The sequence below is a fragment of the Muntiacus reevesi genome, chromosome 16 (genome assembly GCF_963930625.1).
Source record: "Muntiacus reevesi chromosome 16, mMunRee1.1, whole genome shotgun sequence".
NCBI lineage: Eukaryota > Metazoa > Chordata > Mammalia > Artiodactyla > Cervidae > Muntiacus > Muntiacus reevesi.
The window spans coordinates 12,236,791-12,260,997 of record NC_089264.1 but is presented as its reverse complement, the minus strand read 5'-3'; the positions used below and the strand labels follow the sequence as shown (position 1 = coordinate 12,260,997).

Here is a 24,207-nt window from a genome sequence, read left to right as displayed (position 1 = left end):
TCTCGCCTGGACAAAGTGTGGTCCTTACTCAGGAGCAAACATACAGAGTCCAGAGGCTCGGGAGAGTGGCCTCTGCTCCAGGGTTTGCAGTGGGGAGGGTGTCTTGCCTGCCCCAGCTTGTCAGGGAGCATGAGTCCTGCAGCTCCGAGGCTGCTCCGAGAGGCTGCTGGTGGGTGGACCCCGCCCCTGTTTCCACTCTTGACACTCTGTTCACTACAGTACCCTAACGACCCCCCCAAGGCCCATCCATCCCCCCACCCCACCCCACCTGCCACACACACACACACACACACACACACACACACTCCACACACACACACACACACACACACACACACACTCCACACACACACACACACACACACACACACACACACACACACACACACACTCCCTTGGATCCTGGAACCTCTCTGCTTCTTTCTGTCAAACTCCAGAATCCTTTCTCAGTCATCACTGGCGCTGTTGTTGTTATCTGGTTCCCCAGAATTTGACTCTATATGGAGTTAGGAGGGGTCTTCAGACTAGCAGGTTAAGTATCTGCTGGACAGTCAAACCTCTTGCATTGCTACAACTTAGCATTCTCTTTGATCTCTTATGTTGTTGTTTTTTATTTTTTAAAACCTCTCTGTCCTTCTCTGCGTCACGGATTTTACCTAACCCTGGTAGGTTTACTGATACTTTGCTTAGCTTTGGTAGTCTGCTACAGGGCTGGGGGGGTTGGGGCTGAGGAAAGCAACCCCACTGCAAAAAAAAAAATGTGTAAACTTATAGGGTCCGCAATAATCTATGTGCTCTGTTATTCAGTAGAGCCCATGGTTCACGTGCAGTGTTCTAGATCACGTGGAACAAAAGGGACCTGTGAAAAGACTTCCAGGAAGGCTGAATTTCCCGAGCAGCTCAGAGGGGAATGTTCATTGGAACCGAAAGATGCTTATATTGACTTGGAGAGAAGACGACAGTGGAATAATGTAGGGACATTTGAGGATCAAGATTTCATGACAACACATAAGGTCTTTTACATTCTCAGAGCCCCTTTTTATTTTTGGTGCGCTTTGCAGTTAGACCTTAGGAGTCTCATAAGAAGCGCTTCATCATCATGCTGTTCCTCCGTTCAGGGTGTCGCAACTAGTGGCAAGTCACTGTTTTATGTTTCTATCACATATTTTTCATGAAACATTCTACCAGAATTGACAAAGCAAAGGAAACAATACAGGTTCCAGACTTAGACTTGTTTCAGAGTCTTGTTAATTTGTTTGTCCTTTTAACTAAGCATGATGTTTAGGCTTCAGCTGTTACAAGCAAAGTTTGAGTTCCTCTGGTCTCTGGTTCTCTCCACAAACTCCCACGTAAAACTGTAGCATCATACTTCTACCTTTGAGCAGCTTTTAGAGACAAAAAGGAGACTGAAGATTTTAGTTGACCACAAGATTAATATAAGCTGATTTTATTGTTTAAATTGAAGAAAGTAGGGAAAGCCACTAGGCCATTCAGATCTGACCTAAATCAAACCCCTTATTAATATACAACGGAGATGATGAATAAATTCAAGAGATTCGATCTAGTAGACAGAGTGCCTGAAGAACTATGGACTGAGGTCCATAATATTGTACAAGAGGCCATGACCATAACCATTCCAAAGAAATGGAAATGCAAGAAGGCAAAATGGTTGTCTGAGAGGGCTTTACAAATTGCTGAGGAAAGAAGAGAAGTGAAAGGCAAGGGAAAGTGGGAAAAATATACCTAACTGAATGGAGAGTTTCTGAGAATAGCAAGGAGAGATAAGAAGGCCTTCTTAAATAAACAATGCAAAGAAATAGAGAAAAACAATAGAATGGGGAAGATCAGAGTTCTCTTTAAGGAAAATTGAGATATCAAGGAAACATTCCATCCATGAATGGTCATGATAAAGGACGGAAGTGGTAAGGACCTAATGGAAGCAGAAGAGATTAAAAAGAGGTGGCAAGAATACACAGAAGAACTATATAGGAAAGGTCTCAATGACCCAGATAACCACGATGGTGTGATCACTCACGAAGAGCCAGACATCTTGGAGTGTGAAGTGTAGTGAGCCTTAGGAAGTATCACTATGAACAAAGCTAGAACACATTCTAGCTTTGATGGAATTCCATCATTTGATGGAATTCCAGCTGAGCTATTTCAAATCCTAAAAGATGATGCTGTTAAAGTGCTGCACTCAAGATGTTAGCAAATTTGGAAAACTCAGCAGTGGTCACAGGACTGGAAAAGGTCAATTTTTATTCCAGTCCCAAAGAAGGGCAATGCCAAAGAATGTTCAAACTGCCATGCAGTTGTCCTCACTTCACATACTAGCAAGATAATGCTCAAAATCCCTTAAACTAGGCTTTGAGTATGTGAACTGAGACCTTCCAGATATACAAGCTGGATTTAGAAAAGGCAGAAGAACCAGAGATCAAATTGCCAACATCCATTAGATCATGGAGAAAGCAAGGGAATTCCAGAAAAAACATCTACTTCTGCTTCATTGACTATGTGAAAGCTTTTGACTGTGTGGATTACAACAAACTGGAAATTCTTAAAGAGATGGGACTATCAGATCACTTTACCTGTCTCCTGAGAATTCTGTATTTGGGTCAAGAAGCAACAGTTAGAACTGGACATGAACAACAGACTGGTTCAGAATTATGCAAGGAGTATGACAAGGCTGTATATTGTCACCCTGATTATTTAACTTATATGCAGAGTACATCATGTAAAATGCCAGACTGCATAAATCACAAGCTGGAATCAAGATTTCTGGGAGAAATATCAGCAATCTCAGAAATTCAGATGTTACTACTCTAATGGTAGAAAGTGAAGAAGAGCTAAAGAGCCTCTTGATGAGGGTGAAAGAGGAGAGTGAAAAAGCTGGCTTGAAACTCAGCATTTAAAAGATCATGGCATCTGGTCCCACCATTTCATGGCCAATAGAAGTAAAGGGGGAAAAGTGGAAACAGAGACTTTGTTTTCTTGGGCTCCAAAATCACTTCTCACAGTGACTGCAGCCATGAAATTAAAAGACTCTTGCTTCTTAGAAGGAAAACTTTGACAAACCTAGACAGAGTATTATAAAGCAGAGACATCACTTTGCTGACAAAGGTCCATATAGTCAAAGTTATGGTTTTTCCAGTAGTCATGTATAGATGTGAGAGTTGGGCCATAAAGAAGGCTGATTACTGAATAATTGATGCTTTTGAATTGTGGAACTGTGGAAGACTCTCAGACTCTTTTTTTTTTTTTTTTTTTTTGACTCTCAGACTCTTGAGTCTCTTGGATAGCAAGGAGATCAAACCAGTCAATCCTAAAGAAAATCAACCCTAAATATTCATTGAGAGGACTGATGCTGAAGCTGAAGCAGCAATACTTTGGCCTCTTGAGGCTAAGAACCAACTCATTGGAAAAGACCCCGATGCTAGGAAGGATTGAAGGCAAAACGAGAAGAGGGCAGCAAAGGATGAGATGGTTAGATAGCATCACTGACTCAATGGACATGAATTTCACCAAACTCCTGGAGATGGTGAAGGACAGGGAGGCCTGGTGTGCTACAGTCCCTGGGATCTCAAAGAGTTGGACATGACTTAGTGACTGAACACAACAGAAATCTTTTTCACCACACCACACACACTGACTGGCTATGCTAGGCACATACTAAATAGTTAAATGACTAAAAAGTACACTCCAACTAGAAGCACATTAGTAGGGGTGTTATAACAAGATCATGGAAATAAAATTATTTTATTCTGTGCTATTAAAATCATTTCTAACATATATTAACAAACTAGAGTCAGTCCAAAGCAGGTCCTCCTCAATGGAGAACTCTAGAAATGGGGCTTCTGTCAGGAATAGTTGAAGGAATGGGAAATTTAACTTGAAAAACAGAAGACTAAAGGGAGATATGAAAACCATCTCCAGGTATTTTAAGGACGGTGGTGTAGATGTGGTATCTGGCTTGTTGCTCTTCAGGAGCAGCATTATGATGGGGAGATTTTAAGCTTTGGGGTATTTGTGTCTGTATCAGTCTTATATATATAGTAGAATGGTTTGCAAAGATTTAGGTGTTATTGAACTGAAACTTATGATGAACAAGAACTTGGATTTCTTATAACCTTACTTTTTAACTTTTCTGTTGATGAGAGATTCATATTTCCATTAGGCATACATCAGGGTAATTGCTAAGCTTACAATATAGGTGTGTTGTTTTGTTTTTATTTTTTTAGAATGGCTACACTCCTTTACATATTGCTGCCAAGAAGAATCAAATGCAGATAGCTTCCACACTCCTGAACTACGGAGCAGAGACGAACATTGTGACGAAGCAAGGAGTCACCCCACTCCATCTGGCCTCGCAGGAGGGACACACAGATATGGTCACCTTGCTTCTGGAGAAGGGAGCCAATATCCACATGTCAACCAAGGTATTCCAGTTTGGCCTCTTGCTTTCATGAAGAGTCTTCTGAGTGAACATAAATAGAAACCAATCTAAGATAATTTGGAACAAAAAGGGGGTGTGTATTGGAGAGAAACGGGGATATCTTATAGAATTCAATGGTAGCAAAGGAGTCAAGCCTTACAAGGGACTGGAAAATCAGAAGGAAGTGAGGGGCGAGGCTCACAGACTCTGCCTGGAGGAGGGCTGTCTGTTGTGTCTTGACTTTTCCGGCAAGCTGGTGTCATTTACCTCTCTCTGTGCACCAGCTCCCTTTGCTTCTTTCTGTCTGTGACCAAAAGGTTCTCCTACCGCTCCCAAGAGTAAGTATCACTGCAGGTTAAGCAGCTGTCCAGACTGCTATAGAACCTGCTGGTCCTACTTCCAAATTCCAGAGAGAGAGGAGAGTTGGCTGTTTCATCTGGGGCCCAGTCCAAACACTTGATTCTAAGCTGTTCTGTGCCTGCGACCCAAGTCGTTTTCAACTGAGCTAAGCATCAGAGGCACCTGTTGATCAGTAGCAGGGAACTCAGTAAAATAATGATTTCTGGTCAACTTCTGCTTAGCTTGGGTGGTTGTGGTAGTGGTCAGAGAATCAGTGTTTTTAATAAAGCACCTCTCCAGAGAATAGCCTTTGTGGACAAGTGTATTAACTATAATAGAGTAAGTCAGGGACATATCGGAAAAAGATATTAAAATTTTTGCAAGTACATGTCAGTCTCTCAATATATATCCATAACCCTGTCTATTTATGTATCTTATCTTTCTTTTTTTTACACTTCTTTGTACTCCACTGGAACCAGCTGCTGAGAAACAAAAAAAACTGGAGCCTATTTATAAGTTAGCTCATCATTTATATCTTCTGATGCTTTTTTTAATACATGGTGTGGGTTTAGTGAAAGTTAAGTTTCTTATGATCACCCACAAATAAACAAATAAGATATTTTCCACATCTCACTGTTGAGTTAATTATTATTTTTGGAGACTCAATTGTAAGTTGGTCTTAATAACATTTGTAAATAGGTTATGTAGTTTATGTCCTTTAGAAAGAGCTGTGAAAAAGACAGGTTGTCTTGACTGCCTCCAGAGTCCTATTCTGTGCCTTAATCACTCAGAAGTGTTCTAGTACATTCCTGCCCTTATGCATTTCTCTCTTCTCTATCAAAAGGCCTCAGAGATCCTTTTTTAAAGTGTGGTGAGACCTATCATAGGCTTAACCCTCCAAAAGATATTTGCATTTTTAACAAGAATGAACATGATGAAGTTTTACGGTGGAATTCAATGTGTCAGCCAGACAATCCTTAAAGTCTGGGACATGGATTTCCTTGATTGTTAAAATCATGGGACTCAGGTGGTCTTTTAGCTCACTGGGAACAGTCTCATCATGAAACCAATGGTAGAATATTTCATTTTACATCAGTACACAAATGAGTCATATGTTTATTGTCCATTAAAAACAAATCTTCATTTGAAAATAAACACAAGAATTCCATAAATGAATCATGAAAAATTTTGAGTAGAATTGACATTTCATGAAACTGATCACACTGTGCTTCTGATGGTGTAATTTTTAATTCATAAAAATGGCACACATATATCTAGAATCAGTTTGCTATGTCCTCCCTGATGGTATTCTTCTAAACATATTACTTCTTTTGAGACAATTTTAGTAGTCAACAAATACTTAATGAGTATTTTTTAATATTTTCTCCACTCAGCAATGGAGAAAAATATTCCATTTGAACCACAAAGTATTTATGTTATCTGTATAATGTGATTTCAATATTGGGTGATTTCCTAAAGACCAACGATGATGTATTTGTTACTGGAGTAAAACTTTAGTAAATATGTTAAGATATATCTGAATAACAATATGATATCGAAAAATATAACTTTGCCTTTTGGTTGGTGTTATTTATGTTATAAATTATAATAATAAATAAATTTATATGAAATAAATATAGGAAAAGGCAACTGTGAAGGTATTTTAGATAATAAGCAAAGCTGACAATAAATTTCCCATTGCTTTTTTAAACTACATATATTCTTTTTGTATTTAAGACCAACTAAAATCAGGGACTTCCCTGGCGGTCTGGTGGTTAAGAATCCATGCTTCCACTGAAGGGCGCGTGGGTTCAATCCCTGGTTTGAGAACTAAGATCTCTCATGCCACTTGGTGTGGCCAGAAAGAAAGAAAGGTCAACTAAAATCAACTACTATGCTCTAAGTGACTATTTCTCAGTAAGAACTATAATACAGAAATATATATATTTCATTCCTTATCCAATCACCATCTAATTATAAAACCAACTGTAGAGTCTACCAGTGCATCTTAGGAAATAGATTACTTTTTTGGAAAAGAACACTTTCAACATCTTCTGTCTCCTTAATTTATCAGGAAGGTTTACATAATTTGATTTAGTTTACCATAATAAACTGTAGAGGATTTTTATACTGGTTGTTAGTTTGCCATCTTACATTGTAAAAAATCCATTCTGCAAATAATGTAGAAATCAGCGCATAGATTCGAAATGCCATGAAAGATGCCTTTGAGACATCTGATGATTACTTCACTTAATGATCACTTCAGTAACATTTTTAAAAGACTGATTATTTCTAAGGAGAAATAATTTTATGTTTGCTATTTTAGTATAGAGAATAACAAGATGAAGAAAAATCTGCTTTGTCCTAATATTCATAATGTTTATACTTTAGGACTATATACTATTTATTTAGAAATGATAACATTTTAATGCAGAAGGGTGTATCTTCCATCTCATTCTTATGGTTTATGACACTCAAAGCTGAGCTCAGCCAGAACTCTAAGAATTAAAAGGCCTCAGACTCTTAAACATAAAGCCCTTTCTCTAGTTGGAGAATCTTTTTCTTTTTTTTCTTTGTAAATATTACTTAGATTTTTTAAAGGTCAGAGAACTTGTCAGTTTATAGAAGTAACACCATGGCTAGAGATCATGAATTTTGAAGAACATGGTTTAGATTTCTCAACCCAACTAGACTGTAGGAGAGAGAGCCGGCCTGCAGGCCATGATTGAGACACTTTGGATATGAACTCGGGGAGTGGGAGTGCCAACTGAGAGGACAAGTACGATACCTCAGTATGCAGATGCAAGATGTACCAGGAGAGGATAAATATACTAGGTATTTGAACAATACAGCAGGAGATGAACATATGGTATGAATATCCTGTTAGCTGGAATGTAAGTTTTCAAAGGGCAGAAACTTTTGTTCACTGATATATTCAAGTGTCTAGGACACTTCCTGGCATATGAGAGGTACTCAAAAAACACGTTTTAAACATACAAGTGATTTAGGTTTTAAAGATACCCTTTAAATTTCAGTTTTGTTTGGTGGGAGATACTTGCATAAGTAGTGAGGCTGTCAGATTGTGGCATTGACTGAATAAATCACCTTTCCCTCCTTTCTCTATTCTTTTATTAATTCTTAACTGTACTTTAAAGTGTGCCTAATTACTTAAAATAATTACTTGATGTACATATGCTAGGAAATTTACATATAACTGGCCAAATTTATGGTGTGATATATGAGTGATCGGGTCACTATTTAGCACTTAGGTAAATCCCTAAAATAGTATCCTGTCTTTGGGTGCTGGAGAAATTTATTCTGAACTCATTTCTTATAACTCTGGATGTTTTTTACATTGATGTAATATTTTACTGATGAAAATATAGATTATTACTGCAGTTATAAAGTAGAAGTAGTAATTGGTTGATCAATTATTTAAGTGAGTAGATTCAGTCGGAGAAACAGAACAGATTTGAAATGAATGTTGTTTGGAAGCTTATTAGCTGGGTTATTTTAAAGTCTCATAATATAAGTACCCAATACAGAAAATGTAATTTGAGGGAAGAGTTGATAAACTTAGAGAGCATGTCTTTGATGGAAAGTGATATTCACTTGGAGGGTTTGTTTTAGATATCAAAAGATGCAGTTTCTAGGGAGAGGTTCTGAATTTTCCAGAATTTTTTTCACGATGTGCTGTTATAGATGCTACTGTGTATTTTCTTCTTCAAATGTACCCCTTTGCTTTCATTCTCTCCATAGAGTGGACTCACAGCTTTACACCTGGCAGCCCAGGAAGATAAAGTGAATGTCGCCGATATTCTCACCAAGCATGGCGCTGACCAGGATGCTCACACAAAGGTTAAAGCCAATCATTGATGTTGGGACGGGTTCTGACCTGGGTGATTCCCAGTAGCCCCTGTTCATGTCAGCCCAAGTCCAAGTCCCCGCCTCTTCAGATGGCCATTCTGATTTAATTGTGGCTCTCTCTGCTCACAAATATTTAATGGTTCTCCATTTTTGCTGGAATCAAGTCAAAATGGATAGCAGATGTTAGGGCTCTTTACCAAAAGACTCCAACTTTGCAGGCTTAAGTTTACCCTCTTCCCCTCATCACATCTGTTAGGCAAAATGATTTGCTTCTTCCTGTGCCTGCTTGCCTTCATGCCCTTGATTTCTAAACAGCTTCTCTCTCTCCATGTCATTAAATTCTATGAGCTCACCTTATTCTTATAGGTGAGCAAAAACAAAAAATTCTATGTTTTCTGTGCATCTCCTCTGGATCCTATGAGACTCAGTCTCTCTTCCTTGTTTTCAGATGCTATTGTTTGTGTCTTTCTCTTAGCTCTTTGTCAGATTAAGTTGCCCAGTGACAGATCTGTGCTGCATTAAGTTCTTATGCTCAGGGCTCTGCTCCTGTCCATATATATATATATATACACACACAGGATGCATATATCATCTGCTAAGTAATATCTGTACAAGCAAATAGAATTTCTACCAATCCTGCCAGAACTGAAGTTCTCCCTAATCCCTCTCCCCTTCAGTTTTAACCACTGGAGTAGTAATTTATTTTTTATTATTTATAGCTTGGCTACACTCCTTTAATTGTGGCCTGTCACTATGGAAACGTGAAAATGGTCAACTTCCTTCTGAAGCAAGGAGCAAATGTCAATGCAAAAACCAAGGTAAAAAACTTGTACTCATTTCTGTTTTCTGTAAGCCATTGATTCAGCCATAGGGACACTTCACTAGGTCACCATAGTTACATATTTTCCTTTTAGTGCTTCTAGTGATTTTGAATAAGCCATGTAGCTTTGTGCAATTGTTTGAGACTTTTCTTTTTAATAACCTTTGACAGCCATGTAGGTCAGCTTCAGAACTACTTCTGTTATGAAGTTCAAGTAGCTGACATCGATTTAACAATTCACTGCAGGATGCAATAGATGCCGGCAAGAACATCTTGATGTTCAGGCTGATTTCCTTTACCTTGTTTCAGAGCCTTGACCCCCTTCCCCCAGCCATCAATCATCCTGTAGTGAGAAAATACAATTAAGCCGCCTGGACTGCCTGCCTTTCATTTTAATGAACTCTGTCACATTTGGAATACCATGTGGTCGTGCTCAGTGAGGCAATAACATGTAAGCGTGGGTTGGGAGTTTTCAAGGATAATGTAGAGCTGAGTATTTTTCGCAGTGTAATCTGAAGGGTTCTATCCTGCAAAGCATGATGGGAACATAACACCACACTTCAGTACATTCAGATTATTTCAAGGGAAGAGAAATGGGTAAAATAACTGTTGGTACTATGCATAGTGTAACCTAGGAGCTCCAATTTTTTTAGTCCAAAGATACATGTAATTGCATCATTTATGTATCACAAATCCCTAATTTCAGCTACGTGAGTAGGCACAAGTAAATTACTGTGAGCACATTCAGGATTTTTCAGAGTCATCATTCAAGATGATACTAATTAGAAACATAACAAGTTTTGGAAGTTAGCTTTTTCATATCCTCTTTGAAGCATAAACAAAAGCATGTCTATACATAAGCATATTTGTAAGTGAATTAAAGTTATTTTTAAAATTATACTATTAACATTTGAGATTCAAAACTTCTAATCTGACTCGAGCAAGAATGGTCACTGCCTAGTTTCTGAGCAATTCTTGAGTTCTCATGAAATTGTACTTGGAGACTTATTTAAAAGCTTCAATATGAGGTCTCCCTCAGGCATTAATGTGTAATACCATTTTGGCTGAGTCAGTTCACATACAAGTACTACAGGAAAGACTTTTGGAATCCAGGTATTCTCTTGTAAGGCCTAATGCAGCAATGCAATGAAATTTTGGCAGAACTTGAAAATATTTACTATATTTTTATGTTAGGTGTTTGACTGTTGAAATAGTTATAATATTGAGAAGCCAAACATGTGGTCTAGATAGCATCATTTTTCTCCCTCGGGTTTAATCTGCATTCAAATGGACATTTAGTTTAGAGAAAAATCTCAGTTTAACTTTTAAGGTTTTTAAAAAGTGAACTATGTAGATTTTACTTGCAGTTGGAAGTACCTTTTCATATATCTTCAGAGGAGTGGATTGATCCATACCTCAAACGACAGTCTTATAAACACTTTAGAATGTTTTCCCATAGAAGGACACTTTTGGAGAAGAAATTTAGTTTTCTTCCTCACATCTCATATGTAACCATAGTTACTACAAATTGTTTTGTTGCTATGAAAATATGTGTATTTCTTTTACTCTTCAAATGTTCATCACTTGGTATAAAAATTTGGAAAAGTTTGTAAAACTTTGGTGTAATATTTATAAACACAATGGAAAGGAAAAAAAATTTTAAGAAAGAAATATTATTTATTTTATGCTCCTGAAATATCCATGGATTGCCTGATTTGAGAGTCCCTGAGGTTGATTTATATTTCCAGGTTTCCTGGAGTCATCCCATTACAGGGACATAGAGCAGACAAAGCTGAGCTGATGACATTCCAGTCTGAGAGATCCTCAGACAGACTCTCACATGCATGGTGCATCTCCGTGGATGGAAAGGCCCACGTGAAAGCACAGGCGGGATCATGTGGCACCCTGTGCGTTGCTTTTTTAAAAGTCTTTTAAGTCAAGTAAATTTTAGAGCTCTAGTTGGTTTTATTGGATGATTCATGAATCGGTGGCATCCATCTAGCATGTAGGGAGGAGTTCCCAAGGAAGAGAGTAAGGGAAGGCTTTTTAAATGCAGAACCAGGAAGTCGTAAAGAAAAAAAAAAGGGTAACCTATGTATGGCAGACAGAAGGGGTCTCAGTGGCAGATTACCTCATCTTCCTTTTATGCAGAGGGCCCACGTGGCAGATTACCTCCTTGGTGCTGACCAAAAAATTCCTGACTGACCAATTAAGACGACATTTCTGGGGAGATTGAAGCTTCTATTAGGTTAGGTATTAAGCCCCAATGTGGTGGGGTTGCCTGGCATAAGTGACTCTATTTTGGGCCTGTAGTTTTCTTTTTAACAGCATAGAGATAGTCACTTCATGTAGATAGAAACAAATGTGCGTGTTGGTCATGAAGAGGTAGTGACACTAGAAATAGGGGATGTATACTCTTACAAGTTTAAGGTATGAATGGGCTACTCAGAACTTAGAGCCCAGGACCCTGGGGTCTGACATACACAGATAAAATTTTATCAGGGCTGAGGCAGGTAGACAATAAAAAAGTAATCTGATGGTCATTGTCTTCATGATCTTCGATATAGGATCTGAACCTAGAATGATTGTGAACAAATTACTTAGCCCCGTTATTTTCAGTTTCATCATCTCTGAAGTAGGGAGACAGTTACTCATTCATTCACTCATTTGTTCATGTACTCATTTATAAGACACATGCTAGATGCCAGGCACCCTCATTTTCAGAATGGTAGTAAAGATTAAGAGAATAAATATAAGGTCCAATATCTGGCGTAAACTGGGTGCTGAGGACACGACAGCTATTACTGTTTCACTGTGCCTCCAAGGATCCCAGGGCAGTGAGCTTGTATTGATGTCCGTATGCAACCAATCTGTACCATACCTAGCACTCACTAGAGTTCTGAGCAAGACTGGCTTCTCACTAACCTCAGCTGCAATTTTTCACAAATCCCAGTTGCAGAACTTTCATCTAAGTGAAAGTTTAGACCAGAATGTTTAAAAGAACCTACTTTTAAAGGAGTTTTTATTTGAAAGTGGGCCACTCAGCTTCCAATGAAATCTTCTGTTAAGTGTGTACGTCTTTGAAGATTTTCTGAAAGGAATAGAAGATTTAGATTTACTGTCATTGGTTTAGAATTGCTAAAGCTAGTCCAGAGGTTAATGAAGAAGGAAGTCACAATGAACAAACAGTGGTTTGTATGATCCTCTTAAGTTTCAGTTAAACGGTTGATGCTTCCATTTTTCCTAGGGAAGGAATCGCTGTGATAATACTCTTCCTCATTATAAATCGCCTCGCTCAGCGTATCCATTTTGAATGCTAATTAGAATGCTAATTGGTGAAAATATAATAATAGTTACCATTTGGAGTCTGTTAATCTTGCTAATTTCAGAAGCCAGCCTCTTTGTTTAGCGGACCATAAGGTGTGAGGGAGTTTTGCTGCTGAGAAAATGGGTTGCTGGTGATATCTTGCTCCAGAGAAAAACAGGCCTCCGCGCCGACTTAGGTGTAAATAAGACTAAGACATTCAAAATGAAGGCTAACTAGTTTTCCTCCTTCTCCCGCACACCCCTGCTGGGTCCGCCGCCGCTGCCGTCCCCTACAGAATGGCTACACGCCTTTGCACCAGGCCGCCCAGCAGGGCCACACGCACATCATCAACGTCTTGCTGCAGCATGGGGCCAAGCCCAACGCCACCACCGCGGTAAGGGGGCGCCGGTTGCCCCTCACCACGCCGCCCCTCTTTCCCTTTGATTGACTTAGAATCCCCCTTCCCGGGAGCCGCTCGGCGGAGCTGAGCCCCGTCCCCACCCCCCGCCCCCCCATCCCCCATCCTTGTTAAACCTCCGCACTCGGGGGGAAAGCCCGGGATTTCCAGCAATCAGCATGTGATTTCTGGGAGCGCTGGTCCCGGGAGGGAGCGCAGCGGCCTGACTCAGCCGTCCCTCCCGGGAGGGGGCCCTGGGCTCGGGCTGCGGAAGCGGGCTCGGCTTCCAGCTGGCTCTCGGCTGGGCGCGGAGTCCACCCCTCCCGCCCGACCTTCTTAAGGGAGTACGCTTTCCGAGGCCGCTGGCTCCCACGGGGCTCTGTGGGATGTGGAGCCATTGAAATGTAAAGTAAGCGGTGCAGTTAAACCCCGGGGTCCCCGGTGGCCTGGCCTGGGGCCGCAGTTGCTAGTTTGTGTTCTTTTGCTGCGCGGAGAACCTCTGCACAGCTGTAGCTAAATATGTTGCCGCGTTCCCTGCGGTAACATCTTACCTGCAGCAGATGGCCTGACTTCTGATGAGGACTGAGTGTACTTGGTTCTTGAATAGTTTTCTTCGGAGGCCTCTTTCCGGTTTCAAAGGTGACTCTCCTAAGCACAGCACAGAATTCGGAGCGCTTGCTTGACAACCTCAGGGTTAAAGCAATGAGTGCTTCTTATTAGAGCACGCAGATGCAGCTTGTTGTGTTACCATGGTGACCTGGGCTCTAGTTTGAAGAAGTTACAAAGAAGATTCAGATGTAATGGTAAAAACTAGTGATTTTCCTAAGCTGTGCCTTGTTTTGGAAGAAAATGCTGGCTCATGTGGAGCCGCGGGTGAGCTCATTGGCTCACCCCGCCATCCTCCCCGCCGGCTCTCACTGCCTTTCTCTCTCTTTCGCTCGCTCTTCAGAATGGCAACACTGCCTTGGCGATCGCTAAGCGGCTGGGCTACATCTCTGTGGTGGACACCCTGAAGGTTGTAACGGAGGAGGTCACCACCACCACCACGGTAAGTGAAAAGAACCCATCGACTTTGGCTCCGTTGTTGTGGTTTTTAAGCCACAGGCATTTTCACTTACAAAATGTTTTGAGCTTTTGAACTTCTTTGCTGAACAGGTTGTAGAGACTTTGGGTGAACATATTGCAGAGCCTGTATACCTTCAAGTATGCAGATGTAAATGCATTTACACAGCTCATACAGGGATGCCAGCTTCCTTTTGTCAACGTAAATCCATATAAAATGTGTGAATGTAATTTCATAACACTTAGCCCTTTTTCTGTGACTGACTGCTTTTTCTCTGCTGCCCTGTTGCTGGAGTTGGGTGTGACACCTGCTGCTGGCAAAGTGGTAGGACACTCCACTTTTTATCTTAGTCTGAAGGTCCCTCCAGATGCTGGAAGACCTTGACCCCTTCTTAGCTCAGGACTGGTTTAGATACATTCACAGTGAGAACAGTTCATCCTGACTTTCTTCCTATTTCTGAGTATTCTTTTATTCAAAAAGAAAATTGAGTGTGCATAGGAGAGAAACCGTGTCTGCAACTTGATAGAGTATATGTTTAATTTTTTTTTCCACTATATGGAACATAAATGCTGATTCTTTAGGCTAGTGATCATCACTGGCCTTTGCCAGAGAAACTCTGGAACAGTGAAGACCGTGATGGAATCATTCCTAATGCTATTGTGCTATTCATTTGGAGCAGAGCTTAAAGGAGACCTCCTGAGAGGGAGCTGCTGCTGCTGCTAAGTCACGTCAGTCGTGTCCAACTCTGTGTGACCCCATAGACGGCAGCCCACCAGGCTCCCCCGTCCCCTGGGATTCTTCAGGCAAGAACACTGGAGTGGGTTGCCATTTCCTTCTCCAGTGCAGGAAAGTGAAAGTGAAGTTGCTCAGTCGTGTCCGACTCTTAGCGACCTCACAGCCTGCAGCCTACCAGGCTCCTCCGTCCATGGGATTCTCCAGGCAAGAGTACTGGAGTGGGGTGCCATTGCCTTCTCCGCCTGAGAGGGAGACTCACAGCTAAAAGTACTCTTCTCTTTGCTTTTATTTATTAACTTTTCTCTTTAAGAGAGGACAACGGCTCTGTAATTTCTCTTCGTGAAGTAGAAAAGTAGAGCAACAGCAAATCACTAGCTGTTCCTTAGAGATGAGATGAGATCCAATGAGATCATGAATCAACAACTAAAAAATTCTGAATGAGGTTCTAATACATGCTCCAAGCTAGGAGTGATGCATATAGTTTTAGAACTCTTGATTCTTTTGATAGATGTGAAGAAAAAGAAGAGAATTTTGTTCTTCAGGCTGACAACAAGTTCCTGCTGACAGACGTTGAAGTAGTTTGACGTGAAGTTTTAAGTAGAGTGGAAGGATGATGTATTGATGAACAGCAAGACACAGACTGAATTTGGATAAGAAAATGGCACTGTTTGTTTCCTCAAGAAAAATCTTTGGCCAGTGTACCACAATATTTTCAAAGATTTAAAGCATAGCATTCATAAATTATATAGGAGAAAAGCACGTCTTGTCACCGTCTAGCACTGTCCTGAGTCACTGTATATGAATGAATCGTAATGGCTTTTTCTTACGGTATGGTTTCTTATACCAGGAGAATCTTCATATTAGGGACCTTTACATATGTCTTTATTTGGCCCCTTTGAAGCAGTGTGCACATCACAGATAAGTGAAACTTTCGGTGGCAAGATTGGCTAAACATTTGTTCTAGTCGTCTCTCAACTTTATTACTACTTCCATGTTCTAGGAATCATGTATATGCATTTTTTATCAAATGGCCACTAGATGGCATCTTTTTGCTATCGTGACCTGCTTTTCATTCATTTAGTGTTTATTGAATATAAAAGGTATGTTGGATTCCATGCTGGGTGCTGAAGAGTCATCAATAGTAAAAACATTATTCCTCCCGACCAATAACTTACAGTGTAGGAGGAGTGGAAAATGAGATTTTAAGTTTTTTCAGAAAATCTTCTTTAATATCACCAAAACTATAAAATTTACATGTTTCAAAGGGATCTCAAGCTCATAAATATTACTTAGAATGATATTTTAACCATTCAGAGCTATATTTTAAAAGAGGAGCAATTGCTTTTAAATACTATTGCCACACAAATTCTCAGATACCTTCTCACAAATCAGACATATGGTCATATCTGCACATGTAGCTCTAGGGGGATGTGAAAACTCCTCAAATCTCCTCCATGGGCTTTCTTTCTTGTATCTATTATTCTTTACACTGCCTCGCTAAGCATTGCTCCAACAAAACCCACCATACTTAGCAATCAAATTTCTATGTGAAAAGCCAGCAAATAAATATAAAACATAATAAAATGTTTTAGATTTTAACCTCTGTAAGTTGGCAAAATAAGAGATCATCGCCCACATTAACCAAACAAATACCCCCTTTCTCTAAATGGGTAGTTTTACTGGTTACATGTTTTGCGCCTGTCCTATCTTTATTTTCTGCTTCTCTTAGAATTCGATTCTTAGAATTATGAATTTTATTGTTTTATGAAATGGAATTTGGGTCTACAGATTGAAAATACAAACTTATTCCTTCTGTGATCTAGGTCTTCCTACTTTATACTGTTTTTCAGGAGAGATTTTCATTCTTTATTTTTCCACATAATGATGATATTTAAAGCTATGACTATTATTTAGTAATTTACAGATATGCCGAACATTGAGGGTAGATCTAGGATTCAAATTTAGGTTGTCAGATTACAAAATCCATATTCTTAACCTTTCTGACATACTTGACCTTGGCTTTGCTAAAAGTAGTTTAATAGGAATTTTCAACTTTTAAAAGCTTACATAAATAATGCCCTTTATTGATATTCATGGAAGGATCATGTTCAATATCATTTTCTAAAGTCTATAGATTCACTAAAAATTATTTGGAACTGCTCACTGGTGGTAGGCAGATAGCATGAAGCAGTTTAATAATATGTAAAATAAACCAAATTAAATTTAATATTATTACCATTTGAGTGTATTAGCTGAGCTACACCCACACACCTAACATACAAACTTCACATCATTCACTTGGTACAATGTGCCGTTTGAGCAGCCGTGTGAGTTCTTTGCCATCAGAGAGTCTCCTTAGCTATTCCTCCTTCCAGAGCTCTTCACCCCAAAGTATGAATAAAGTCATTGTGTGGAGAGGAGCGTAAGATAGCAGTTTGTAAAGGAAAAGTCACCACTTCAGAAATTTGTGAGACATTTTGGGATTGCAGTTTGTTTCCTTAACCTTTGCTTTTCTAACTTCATAAGACGCAGCAGGGAATGTGAGACAGTTGAGCATTCTCCAGGGATTACAATCACTGTCTGTTTGCTGGAATGGACATCACAGTGGGAGGGACACATTTCTGGCCACAGAAGCCAACAAGCTCAATCTCGTAATGCAGTTTGGAAGAACTGTGAGATATGACTCATCCTTTTGTTATTGGTCGTGCGTGCTAAGTCGCTTCAGTCGTGTCCAGCTCTGTGCGACCCTATGGACTGTAACTCGCCAGGCTCCTCTGTCCATGGGATTCTTTAGGCAAGAATACTAGAGTGGGTTGCCATGCCCTTCTCCAGGGGATCTTCCCGACCCAGGGATCAAACCTGGGTCTCCTGCATTGCAGGCAGATTCTTTGCCATCTGAGCCACTAGGGAGCAGTGACTCAGATGATTGATCAGCAATCATCAGTTATTGGCAGAATTTTAAAGTGATCGTGTTTTATGTTGCATATAATCATTGATATGTAGGGCATACATACTGAATAACCTACTAAAATAAAAATGGCACTATATTTATCTTAGCATTTAAACATCGGTTCTAAATCTTATATGATACCAAGAGTCAGATAAACTGGGAATCATAAAAATGGCAATGCAATAAATATATGTAAATCATTTGACACCTTTTAAGGTGGAGTCAAGAATTTTTCTTTGAATACAGGTCCCTGACTAGAAACATAAAAGTTGTTATTCTTGCACAAAGAATATCAATAATACATACTGTATTGTGGGTGCATGTGTGTATCTTATAATATCTATATAAATTTATCTGATGTGTTATCTTAAAAAGATAGTCTGTATACAGAACTTTTCAAAACTTTTGACTTAGAACACTAGTCTGAATACAGAACCTTTTTAAACTTTTGACATATTTTTCCCAGTGCTCTCTAATTATCTCAACAACATCTGAGTAGCAGTTATTTTTGGTAACTCACCTTCATTGAGACTTTCCAAGCCTTTAACCTTAGTTTTTTTTAATAGAAAAATATTACTTACATAGTACTTAAATTATATACAAAAATTATGTTACCATGTACAATTGGTACAAAGGTTTAGCTTGTAGTACTGATGGGAGACTGTGTGGGCCTTGGAAGGTGGTACACTAGCTGGGGTCGCTCAGCATGCTGCGACTTGCAGAGTGTGTGATACAGAGCGAGTGGTTGGCCAGGGGAGGGACCACGTGGAGGGCAGTAAAGCACACGTTTTCTTTCAGACGAAACAAGCCAGGTCTTATCCCCCATTTACAAAAATAACATGTTAAGGACTCATATTTTATTGTCTACATTATGATGTAAGTTAAGTCTGCCAGATATCACATAATTGTTTTGCCACAATATATGATTTAACTACATCCTATTACACTTATGCTTTGTGCACTACTCATTTTAATTTTAAAGTTGTTTCTAGTCTTGACCATAGAATCTGAGATTCTATAGCAGAAGAAGATGCCTATGATCATTTAATTATATCCTTGTTTTCCATGGACTATTCAGATGGAGTTGCACAAAACTATATTTATGTTTGGCTAATCAAGTTTTCAAAGGACACTTCATTTAAAGGGACTTTTTAAAATAATTTCTTTTATTACTAGTCATGAGTACAAGACTTATTATCCATTTAACAAATATTTACTGATGATTTTTTAAAGGTCAGGCACTATGTCATGTAAAAATGCATACTGTATTTACTACTTTGTAAATAGAAGGCGTTTTTAACATCTGTACCAAAAAAATCCATGACTAATATGATCAGTGTGTTACTTTTTCTGTTGCCACATATATTTGCTGATAGTAATTTTAATAGCATGCAATAACCAAACTAATGCAAAGCTAGTTCCACTGCCACAAGTTCAAAGAAAATACAGTCAGATTATCAGCATCTGAAATAGAAACTGAGAATGTTGGACAATATAAGTTACCTGTTTAAAGTATATTTCCATCAGTTGCTTTTAAATTGAGATGCATCTTCTTGTGAAACTGTTTCCAGTGAAGGACAATTACTCTAGAACATTTCTGCAAAAATTGACTTTCTGGTGTAGTTTAATACAGTAGATATCCCTTAACTTTTAAAATCATTTAATTTACACTTAGACTTCATTTTACAGTTTCCCCATAATTTAATATGATCTCATTGTCTCTATCCTATATATTAAATGCAAAAAAAGGTCATTTTTCTGCAATATATGCACTTTCTTAATACAGGAAACTATAACAGATTGCAAATTGAGTTGCACAATAGATCCACCCGAGGAACTTTTTTTAAGCACCTGTAATTGGTTCCTCTCTTGAGTGATACAGATTTAATTGACTTGTGTTGAGACCCAAGCAATAATACATTTTAAACTTCTCTAATAATTATAATACGCAACTAGAGTTGAGAAGAAGAAGTTCGGAGAAGGCAGTGGCACCCCACTCCAGTGCTCTTGCCTGGAAGATCCCATGGACAGTGGAGCCTGGTGGACTGCCGTCCATGGGGTCGCTAAGAGTCAGACACGACTGAGCGACTTCACTGTCACTTTTCATTTTCATGCATTGGAGAAGGAAATGGCAACCCACTCCAGTGTCCTTGCCTGGAGAATCCCAGGGACGGGGGAGCCTGGTGGGCTGCCGTCTATGGGGTCGCACAGAGTTGGACACAACTGAAGTGACTTAGCTTAGCTTAGCTTAGAGTTGAGAACCATTGATATAGAACTTAGATTATTGTCTTTTTGTGTTATATTCATAAATTAATATTATAATTAAGTGGTATATTTTTAAAATTTGTTCATTCATCAAATACTTGTTTACCACTCGTTAGTCTCCATCGTTTCAGATAGGTGCATTTGTCATTCCTACAGTGTTGAGTTTGTTTTCAGTGAACTGGACATCATGGAACTATTTAAACATCAGAAGCAACGTTCTGGAAAGCTGACCTCACTCCTCTGGGCTTCCGTGTGCCTTCCTCTGGGTAACACAGGACTTCCTCCATGTCTTCGTTTACTTTTCTTCCCCAGAGGAAATCTATGTAGTCATTCTGTGAATTTTAAATGTATTTTGCATGATTTTATGTCATCAATTTATTCCTCTATGTATTTGAGAAGCCCCTACTGTGTTTTTGGTTCTGCGGAAACCATCTGTTTAATGACTCACACTCAGGTGGGAGGCGCATGAGGCATATTACAGGTGTGTGTGATGTGGTTCACATGATGTTGTAGGAGGGAGTAGCAGCAGATAAACACGGCTAAGCAAATACATTCATTGGGGAGGGTCAAGGAGTGTTTCTCTAAGGAAGTTACATCTTACATGAGCCAAGAAAAGAGAAGAAGAACATATCTTGTAAAGAAAAGGATATGGGAGGAAAACGGAGGTGTAAGACAACGTGGCTGCCAATGCAGTTGCAGGGTTAGGGGAGTGATGTGGTCTCCCTGTCTCCGGCTACATCACCAGGCATTATCGGAGCCAGTTCATCTGACCCCCTGACAACCTAGGGAGTTCATCCAAGTGTACCTTATAGTCAGCCACGCCCCGTCCCGCATCCATGGATTTAGCCAACCTCAGATCATTGTAATATAGTATTTACTTTTGGAAAATAGCCTTATGTAAGTGGACCCATGCAGTTCAAACCTGAATTATTTAGGGATCAACTGTATTAAGTTTTTTCTGAAGAAAATGGGAAGCCACTGAAAGGTTGTTGAGTATCACATTATGATTTAATCAGTCTCTCTTAATACAGAGAAATTATACCTGTATGTTCACCTTCCTTGGTGGCTCAGATGGTAAAGAATCTACCTGCAATGAGGGAGACCTGGGTTTGATCCCTGGGTTGGGAAGATCCCCTAGAGGAGGGCGTGGCAACCCACACCAGTGTTCTTGGCTGGAGAATTCCATGGATGGAGGAGTCTGGCGGGCTACAGTCCTTGGGGTCGCAAAGAGTCAGACAAGTCAGACACGACTGAGAACTAAGCCCAGCACACACACAAATACATTTTCAAATTAATCAACTGAATTTTCCTATAAATATATTTGAAGTTCTTTACTGCTTTTGGAAAGAAATGAGCTGGTAATGGGATAATAAAGACAAACAAGTCTGAAATACCTCTACAGCAAAGTTTAAAAACCTTGATAACCTATTGACTATATTTTGGTGTCTTTAGTTGAAGATTATACTCTTTATTCTGAGAGATTAGTATTTGAACATTCTCATGACTATGCCAATTGATGTACTTAATACTGTTTCAATACAGAAACAAGAGATAGGGATTCACAAAAGAGAGACTCCGCTATCTCTAAGTGATATTTAAAGTTGTGGGATTTGACTTTTTATCTTTAGTTTTTAATCACCTTGGTATCCCTGGTATCTAAACAGTGCCTATCATGGAATAGGCACTCAAAATGTTTCTTGAGTGCCTGAATGACTAAAAAGTTCAGAAGACCTTTGTTTTTAAGACTAATATCGAATTATTATGATAAGTTATGCTAGCTAATATTTATTGAATACTATTCTAAACTCTGTTACTAGACCTCTTCTATATATTATTTCATCTAATCTTCATAACAGTTTTAGGAAGTAGTGTTATTAATCCCATTTTATAAATGAGAGAATTAAGGCATGGAAAAATAGAGGGACTTGCTAAGGCCTCATAGCTGAAAAGTGATGAAGTTAGAATTTGAACTTAGGCAGCCAGACTCCACAGAGTGGTCTCATAGCCCTACCTGGTCCGTCAGGGCTGGAAGTCAGAGAATGTGGCAGCTCTGGGGTGCTACAATGGAAGGCAGCTAGGTGGCAAACCAGAACGGTAGCCCAGTGAAAGACGACAAGGATGATTGACTGTGCACTCTTGATCTCTGGTCCAGAACAGATGCATCACATTTTCTTCCCAAGTCTGTCACGTTGCTTACAACTTCTAACCAATGGTTTTGTGTGTAATAGATCGCCTATGTTCACTGCTGCTTTTTAAAGATTGTCTAAAGACATAACTTAGTCCATTTTAGGGAAGTCTTGAAAACACAAATCTGCTTTCTCCACATGGCTTCTAATGCCATTGCTAAAGAATGTGTTTTGCAAGTGGGAACTCAAAATAATGAACTTTCTCTAAACAACTTCACTTATCTTCAGAAAGAACAAAAGAACTTCCGTAAAGGAGAATAGGAGACTAAGCTTCCAGAATGTCCACATGGAGAAGATGGAGTGCTCAGGGCGTGATCACTTGCTGATGCTATTGACTGTGTTCTCCTCGGTGATCCTTTTAATCCTTTGTTTTAAGTTGAACGTTGATGATTTTTGTCTTTCCAGACTATCACTGAAAAACACAAGCTAAATGTTCCTGAGACCATGACTGAGGTTCTTGATGTTTCTGATGAAGAGGGTAAGACTTTTATTCAATCTTTTATGACATCTGTCAGGATCTTACATGAAGGAAATCTTCTTTTTTTTTCAGGGACCAAGCTGGTACAGTGGGTGTAGATGACAACATCTTAGCACTTAAAGTCACTTTTTAACCTTTGTTTCAGTACATTTACTTTTTCAATTTTGGGGGAGGGAGGATTCTGTTTATGTATTTTCAACTGGTATTATCTGAAATGACTTACTAAATAACAGGACTGGGGAAAGGGAAAGAAACTAGAAATTGACCATCTGTTAAAATATCTACCTGATAATACAATTGTTGTTAATATATTTTAATTATGCTAGAATACATTTTTTATTAAAATGCCTGAAAGCAAAAGAACTTAAAGCATGTTTTATCGATGGTATGTTGAGAAATTTCTGCTTTCTTCTTTTTTTTTTTTTAAATTTCTGCTTTCTAACTGGTTCAGTCACACAAGAGTCCACTTTAAATCCAGAGGAAGAGAACCTTAGAGAAGGCTAAAAGTAGCACAGCAGTTAAGTCATACAAATTAGACCTGAGATTTGATTCTTTAAGTCAGAAAATGTGCCCCCTGTAGTTTTAAAGTTGATAAAAATTATCTAAGCCAGTGGATTTCAAAGTTCTGAGAAGCTCCAAGAGGAGCACTGGGGACTCTCTGGGGTGAGTACGAGGCATTATGCTTGAGGTCCAGCCAGCAGGTTTCCACTACTGTACTTTACTAGAGTAGCTGGCTTTCCTTGAACAAAAAGAAAAATCTATTACACGTATTCCCCATCCCGATCCCCCCTCCCACCGTGTAACTATATGGCTGATTCATGTCAATGTATGACAAAACCCACTGAAATGTTGTAAAGTGATTGGCCTCCAACTAATAAAATAATATTTAAAAAAAAAAAAAAAAAAAGAAAAATCTAAAAAATTCGTGAATGAATAAAGTGAATAGCCAAGTTTCAGTAGTACAGCTATTGGTCAGGCATATATGTTTGAAAAATATGTGTACATATGTATGCACATGGCAAGTGTATATGTTTGAAAAACTATTGCCATACTGGCCCTAGTAGTAGGCCCAATACTAATTGCTTTTATGGAGAAATATTAAAGATATTTCTTTAGGTTCTTCAAGATAAAATCATAAAGTCAAACTTTCCATTGAGATGCCCTCGTTTGAAACCAATTCATTAATTCACTTATTGGTGACAGACATTGAGTTGTCTCAACTTTTGTGAGAAGTTATGATAAGAACAAACAAATGTTGGGTCAAATTAAAAGATGTTGCCAAAAATAATGGTTCCAGGTACTTATTATGATAATTTGTGTTCCATCCTAATACTTGCCAATTTTCTGCATTCATATTTGCACACTATA

General features: G+C 39.1%; 1 protein-coding gene across 7 annotated transcripts in view; it reads left to right on the top strand.

Moving 5' to 3' along the window:
• The window catches only part of ANK2 (ankyrin 2), a 679,395-nt gene that overhangs the window by 573,024 nt on the left and 82,164 nt on the right, over positions 1–24,207 (top strand). For all 7 annotated transcript variants that reach the window (XM_065907336.1, XM_065907339.1, XM_065907337.1 and 4 more), the window contains 6 exons: positions 4,239–4,436; positions 8,531–8,629; positions 9,358–9,456; positions 13,061–13,159; positions 14,112–14,210; positions 22,767–22,839. In XM_065907336.1, coding sequence (XP_065763408.1) covers positions 4,239–4,436; positions 8,531–8,629; positions 9,358–9,456; positions 13,061–13,159; positions 14,112–14,210; positions 22,767–22,839 — 667 coding nt within the window. The remainder of the gene's footprint in view (positions 1–4,238; positions 4,437–8,530; positions 8,630–9,357; positions 9,457–13,060; positions 13,160–14,111; positions 14,211–22,766; positions 22,840–24,207) is intronic.